Source organism: Nicotiana attenuata, unplaced genomic scaffold, assembly GCF_001879085.1.
Source record: "Nicotiana attenuata strain UT unplaced genomic scaffold, NIATTr2, whole genome shotgun sequence".
NCBI classification, from domain to species: Eukaryota; Viridiplantae; Streptophyta; class Magnoliopsida; order Solanales; family Solanaceae; genus Nicotiana; species Nicotiana attenuata.
This window is the reverse complement of record NW_017672449.1, coordinates 88,398-96,368: the sequence shown is the minus strand read 5'-3', so window position 1 is coordinate 96,368 and position 7,971 is coordinate 88,398. Positions and strand designations below refer to the sequence as shown.

General features: G+C 40.0%; 1 protein-coding gene across 1 annotated transcript; it reads right to left on the bottom strand.

The window, feature by feature from the left end:
• Window positions 1–6,496: 6,496 nt before the first annotated feature.
• LOC109213245 lies at window positions 6,497–6,832 on the bottom strand. The gene has a single exon (XM_019377020.1). It carries the CDS (start codon window positions 6,830–6,832, stop codon window positions 6,497–6,499), a length of 336 nt encoding a protein of 111 aa, XP_019232565.1.
• Between the last annotated feature and the right edge of the window lie 1,139 nt (window positions 6,833–7,971).

Below are 7,971 nucleotides of genomic sequence, written 5' to 3'. Positions count from 1 at the left end.
TATGTAGAACTCCTTAGATGTTCGTGAGTATGTTACTCCAGTCCCGGGGTAGAGATATATGTGTGGAACTTCTGTATTATTGATCATCTATCTACATTTAAGTCTTCCGCTTATGATTTTAATTCCGTCGCCTTTATTTAATGTCATTAATTGTCAAAAGGGAACAGGTGTTTAATGAATTTGTTAATTAAGTTGGCTTGCCTAGCTCCGTTTGTAGGCGCCATCACGACTCCCGATGGTGGGAAATCCGGGTCGTGATAGGAAATATCAGTAAAAATCCCCTAAGGGTCCAAAAATAGTTGGCACAGGGCCCAAATATGGCATTCCGCCCAAAACACAATGATAACAAATAGTTTTCAATCAAATACGCGGTAAAACAATCATTCGAGATGGACTAAGTCACAATCCCCAACAGTGCACGACCCAACGCTCGTCATCTAGCGTGTGCGTCACCTCAATATAGCACCATGATGTGCAATCCGGGGTTTCATACCCTCAGGACAACATTTAAAATCATTACTCACCTCAATCCGGCCCAAAATCTAGCTCGCAATTCTTTTGCCCCTCGAATCGGCCTCCGGATGCTCCGAATCCAACTGATTCACCTTGATTTTCCCTTGAATTCTCTGCCCTAGCTCGTTTCCCGTCTCCAAAAATGGAGTTTTTAGCCAAAATTCGCGAAGGGAAATATTATATACTTCTGGTCCAGGAGTTCTACATCTGCAGCCATATTACCGCTTCTACGGTACCGCATATGCGGTCCAAGAACCGCTTCTGCGGTCCTCACTTATCCTCCAGCCTTCCGCATCTGCGATGCACCAGCCGCACCTGTGCCATCGCAGGTGCGGTTCACCAACCGCTTCTGCGGTTTCTTGCCAACCTCACCATTTCCGCTTCTGCGACTCTTATCCGCATCTGCGGTGGTCGCATCTGCGATCCTTCAACCACAGATGCGGTTATGACAGCAATCAAAAGACTTCAGGTCTCAAACTCAATTCCAAACCTTCCGTCAACCATCCGAAATCACCCCGAGGCCCCCCGGGATCTCAACCAAAAGCACCAGCAAGTCTTATACTACCATTCAAACTTATTTCAACCTTCGAAACATCTCAAACAACATCAAAACCACCAAAACACCTCGAATTCAAGCCTAAGGTTCTAACATCTTCCGAATTCCGCTTTTGATGAAAAAGTATACCAAACCACGTCCGAATGACCTGAAATTTTATACACACATCCCAAATGCCCCAACGAAACTACTGCAACTTTCGGAATTTCATTCCGACCCCTATATCAAAATCTCACCTATCAACCGGAAACCGCCCAAATCTCAATTTCGCCAATTCAAGCCTAAACCTTCCACGAACCTCCAAAATGCATTCCGATCACGCTCCTAAGTCCCACTAACCAAATCATAAAAATTCCAATCTGAGATCATATACAAACAAGTCAAAACTTGGTCAAACCTTTCAACTTTCAAGCTTCAAGCTGAGAAATGTTCTTCCAAATTCATTCTGATTACCCTGAAAACCAAAACCAAGGATTTAAATAAGTCATGATGCATAATACGGGGCTAGACATGCCCGAGAACTGGCGAGCGAAGTGCAAAAGCTCAAAACGACCGGTCGGCTCATTACACCTAGAAAAAATCCACATGACACAATTAGTTAATAACAAAGAAATTATCTAATAAAAATTAACAAAGAACTTATCTACCTAAATTAACTACTCAAACATGGGTGAGGGTTGACTTAGGTTTGTTAGTTTCTTTATTTCATTTTTTAAAATCATTTTCGTTTTTTTAAAAAAATAAAAAGTGTATTTATTCATTAAAATTCTAACAATATTATTGAGAAAGGTATAATAAAATTTAAAATAAAAAAATATTTTCAAGAGTAATAAAATATATATCTTCTATTATATTACAAAAAAATTAGCAGACAGAAATATTAAACATAGTAATATACTAATAATCTATCTATATATCATTAAAAGCCAAAGAAAAAGGCACCACATTAATTCAAGTGGTAGCCTAGAAAAAAGTCACATGGCATAATTAGTTAATAACAAAAAAAATATTTATTGAAAATTAATAAAGAAATTAACTACCCAATCATGGGTGATAGTTGGTTTAGGTTAGTTAATTTCTTTATTTCATTTTTTAAAATCATTTTCGTTTCTTTTTGAAATAAAAAATATATTTATTCATTTAAATTCAAACGATATTTTTGAGAAAAATATAATTAAATATTACAAAAAAATTAGCAGACAAAATATTATACAATAATATGCTAATAATTACTATTAACAATATAATTCTATTAAATATTGAATAATATAATAAACAAAAATACATAACAAAAAAGTTATTTGATGACTATATCAGTCCCTTTAATTTAATAAAGATTTTATTCATAATAATTCAGACAATATCTATTCTATTTATATAGAATCCGAGAAGCAAATCATTGTGATAATTCTAAATATAACATCAAAAACTTAACGAAGTGACAAATTTTAGGACAAAGCTCCAACAAATTTGGAGATTCAAAAATTATTTACAAAAAAAATGATAAAAAATGACACAACGAAATTAACTACTCAAACAAGGGTGATATAATACAGATAAGTGCACAAAAAAAGTTATATGATGACTACATAAGTTCCTTTAACTTAATCGAGAATTTGTTCATTAAAATTCAGACAATATTACTAAGAACAATAGAATAAAATTTAAAATAAAAATTATTTCAAGAGTAATAAAATATATATCTTCTATTACATTACAAAAATAAAGTAGCACAGAAAAATATTAAATAAAGTAATATGCTAATAAAAATTTCTATTAACAGTGTAATAATACTAAATATTGGATGATAGAATAAGAAAAATACAAAACAAAAAACAGAATAAAATTCAAAATAAAAAAATATTTCAACAGTAATAAATTATATATCTTCTCTTATATTACAAAAAGAAAGCGAGCAGACAAAAATAGTAAACAAAGTAATATAATAATAAAATTTCTATTAACTATATAATAATACTAAACAATGAATAATGTAATAAAGAAAAATATAGAACAAAAAAATTATTCACTAACTATATAAGTACCTTTAATTTAATAGAGATTTTATTATTGGGTATATCGTATTGACAAATAAGATGACAATTGAAATTTATTAAAGGTACTTATATAGTTAGTGAATAACTTTTTTGTTCTATATAGATTTTATTATTGGGTATATCGTATTGACAAATAAGATGATAATTGAAATTTATTAAAGCAATACGGTCTAATAGGATCAAACAAGCCCGATCATAATTTAATTAATTAATATTTTTTTAATATTAACCACGCATCGCGCGGGTATGACTACTAGTTACATTAAAAAAAAAAGGTTAACAAATATTTACTATATCAATTATTTTTTTCTTATTGTATAAAAAAAGAATAATAAAAAATAGTGAAAACAGTAAATAAAATTAGATTATGAAGAGAAAAAGAATATAAAAAAAAGAAGTTAAATGAATTTAGAAAAGGAACAAGAAATAAAGAAAAAATAAAAGGAAAAAAGGAGTTAAATGGAAAGGAACAAGAAATAAATAAAATTAATAAAAAGTAAAAAATAAATATAGAAGGAGTCAAAATTGAGTGTGAAATAACTTATGGTAAAAATAACAATAATACGATTTGGGCAAAAATAAATGAATAGAAAAAGAGAAAAGAAGAAGAAGAAGAAAACGACAAAAAAAGAAAAGGAGAAAAGAAAGAAAAAAAAAGGAAAAACGAAAAGAAGCATAGAAATAAAAAAGAAATGGAGAAAAAAGAGAAAATTCCCAACAAAAACAACAACAACAACAACAACAACAACAACTACCCAGTAAAATCCCACCAGGTGGGGTCTGAGGAGGGTAATGTATACGCAGACCTTACCCCTACCCGATAGGGCAGAGAGGCTGTTTCCGATAGACCCTCGGCTCAGAGAAAAAGAAAACAAGAAAAGAAAAGACAACTCATTAGTAACTCCAGTAGCAACCGTAATAGTAATGAAAGCATAACAACCAAGAGATGAAAGACATGCAATAACAGTAACCAGTATCTAAGGTCCGGGGCCAAGATAAACAGCAAGTACAGAGTGTATTCAGCCTAAACTGCAAGCAATCTAAGGTCTACCCTAATCCAGCCCCGCCTCACCCCCGGAACGAAGTAAGGAAAGAACTACTACCCCCTAGCCTACAACCCTTATGCTAGACCGCCAGACCTTTCTATCAAGGGCCATGTCCTCGGAAATCCGCAGACGTACCATGTCCTGCCTGATCACCTCCCCCCAATACCTCTTAGGCCTCCCTCTACCTCTCCTCGTACTCACCACTGCCAACCGCTCGCACCTCCTTACTGGCGCATCAAGGCTTCTCATTTGCACGTGCCCGAACCATCTGAGCCTTGCTTCCCGCATCTTGTCATCCACAGGGGCCACACCCACCTTCTTCCGAATATCTTCATTCCTAATCTTGTCTATCCTAGTGTGCCCGCACATCCACCTCAGCATCCTCATTTCTGCTACCTTCATCCTCTGGATATGGGAGTTCTTAACCGGCCAACACTCTGCTCCATACAACATGGCCGGTCTAACCACAGCTCTATAGAACTTACCTTAAAGTGGCAGTGGCACTTTCTTGTCACACAAAACTCCAGATGCAAGCTTCCATTTCATCCAGCCCGCCCCTATACGGTGACTGACGTCCTCGTCGATCTCTCCGTCCCCCTGAATCATCGACCCAAGGTACTTGAAGCTATCTCTCTTCGGGATGACCTGTGACCCAAGTCTCACGTCCCTGCCTACTTCCCTCGACTCAGCGCTAAACTTGCACTCCAGGTACTCTGTCTTAGACCTGCTCAACTTGAAACCCTTAGACTCGAGGGTCTGTCTCCAAACCTCCAATCTCTCATTAACACCGGCCCTCGTCTCATCAATTAGAACTATGTCATCAGCAAAGAACATACACCATGGCACATCCCCTTGAATATGGTGTGTCAAAGCTTCCATCACCAAGACGAATAGGAACGGGCTAAGCGCAGAACCTTGGTGTAATCCCATAACAACCGGAAAATGCTCCAAGTCGCCTCCCACAGTCCTAACCTTGGTCGTAGCTCCATCATACATGTCCTTGATTGCTCTTATGTAGGCTACCGGCACGCCCTTCACCTCAAGACATCTCCAGAGCACCTCCCTAGGAACCTTGTCGTACGCTTTCTCCAAGTCGATAAACACCATGTGCAGATCCTTCTTCTTATCCCTGTACTGTTCCACCAATCTCCTAATAAGGTGGATAGATTCCGTAGTGGAGCGACCCGGCATGAACCCAAACTGATTGTCGGAAACCGACGTCGTCTTCCTCACCCTCACCTCTACCACCCTCTCCCAGACTTTAGTGGTATGGCTAAGTAACTTGATACCCCTATAATTGTTACAACACTGGATATCACCTTTGTTCTTGAACAACGGTACCACTGTACTCGACCTCCACTCATCTGGCATCCTCTTCGTCCTAAAGATTACATTGAACAGCCCAGTCAGCCATTCCAATCCAACTCTACCCACACACTTCCAAAACTCCACCGGGATTTCATCTGGCCCGGTCGCTCTACCCCTACTCATCCTACGCAACGCCCTCACGACCTCCTCTACCTTAATGCGCCTGCAATACCTAAAATCCCGAAGACTCTCCGAATGCCCCAAGTCCCCTAGCACTATATCCCGGTCCCCCTCCTTGTTTAGAAGACCGTAGAAGTACGTCTGCCATCTCTGCTTAATCTGGGACTCCCCCGTCAATACTCTACCATCCTCGTCTTTGATACACCTTACTTGGTCCATATCCCGGGCCTTCCTCTCCCTCGCTTTAGCTAGCCGAAACAGCTTCCTGTCCCCGCTTTTCTCCCCCAATTCCTCGTATAGACGGCTGAACGCTGCATTCTTAGCCTCCGTGACCGCCATTTTGCCTCCTTCCTAGCCACTTTGTACCTCTCTCTATTTGCTCTCCTCTCCTCTTTGCTAGTGCTCCCTGCCATCTTCGCGTACGCTACCTTCTTCACCTGCACTTTACCTTGGACTACGTCATTCCACCACCAGTCGCCTTGGTGCATGCTAGCAAAACCCTTTGATATACCTAACACCTCCCTTGCCGCCTTCCTCACACGGCTCGCCGTCATTGACCACATAGTGCTCGCGTCTCCACTACTCCTCCAAGCTCCCATAGCGGATAACCTCCCCTCCTACTCGTGGGCTTTATCCTTGGTTAAAGCTCCCCATCTAATCCTCGATCGACCACGAGCGTGCCTCTTTTTCCTCTTCATCCGAATGCACATGTCCGTCACTAAGAGCCTATGCTAAGTCGCGAGGGTCTCTCCCGGGATAACCTTGCAATCCTTGCACAACCCTCTATCACCCCTTCTGAGGAGAAGGTAGTCAATCTGAGTCTTCACCGCCGTACTCTAGAAAGTTACCAGATGCTCCTCCCTCTTCGGAAAAGTCGAGTTCACAATTACCAGCTCGAAAGCTTTAGCGAAGTCTAACAGCGAAGTGCCTCCTCCGTTCCTATCCCCAAGGCCAAAGCCACCATGCACCTCGCCGTAGCTACCAGCGTCGGACCCAATATGGCTATTAAAACCCCCTCCAATAAATAACCTTTCAGTAGGCAGAATACTACGCACAATCTCATCCAAACCCTCCCAAAAGCGCCTCTTAACCTCCTCATCCAAGCCCGCTTGCGGCGCATACGCGCTAACTACAGTGAGGGTGCACTCACCAATCACCAACTTAATAAACATTAGCCTATCATTCACTCGCCTAACCTCAACCACAGACTCTCTAAGATCCCTATCCACCAAAATACCCACTCCATTCTTACCCCTCACGACTCCCACGTACCACAACTTATACTTCGATTTTTCTCTCTTTCTTTTTGATACTTGGTTGGCAGGGGTGATGGGTTAAGTGAAGAGAAAATGGTACTCATACCAACCGATAACCATCTTTCGGCTAACCTAGCCTCCTCCTAAACCCAGTGATCTTTCAACCGTAGCTTTTTTCCCCTTTGTATGAGAGTTTAAAGAAATTTCTCTGATCCTTCTCTTTAGCTAGTACCATTTTTTATCTTTCACCAAGCTCGGTATGACTTACTCGATAAAAGGTATCGGTAGTCTCATCAGTCATTCCCTTATCATCTGGATTAATCGGACTATCTCAGCATATGGGAATCCGCTAGAGAATGGATTTTACTCATAGAAGGCGAACGCTAGTTTTATGTGATGACAAGAACTAACCAAAGAAATCAGGATTAATCCCACTTTTTGTCCCTTTCCTTTCTTAGGTTTGCTAAATAGAAAGAATGCGAAGAGCGCAATAAGGTAATTGATTCTAGTCAATCGTTTAGTTCGCCTAAAGCTTAAAGAATGCGTCCGCATTCCTCGCCTTCGACCCTGCCCACCTAGTCTCCTGGACACACGCTATATTAACCTTTCTCTTCTGGAGAATCTTTGCCAACTCAATAGACTTACCCGTCAGCGTGCCTATGTTCCACGACCTGATCCTTAATTTGCAAGATCCCTATTTCCCCTTACCCTCCTTGTCTCTCGTCCCATCCACTAACCCCCTCCCCACCCCCCTACTCACCCCCGGAACCCCTCGAGGACAAGACCTTACTGTACCATCCCTGACCACAGCCACAATACCTACAACAAACTCCGAAAAATGCTAACACGGACCCAAACTAAAAAAAATAACCGGAAGCGACTACAAGTATTCTAATAACATGCTTAAAGTGATACTAACCAAATATACTAACCAAATAGCCACAATTAACTTACATAAAGAAAGAGACAAGAAAGCGGGAGGTACCAACTCCCGATAAGAAGAACCTGGAAATATGACTTGAGGCACCCGAGGTCACAGAAATGTGACGTGCGTC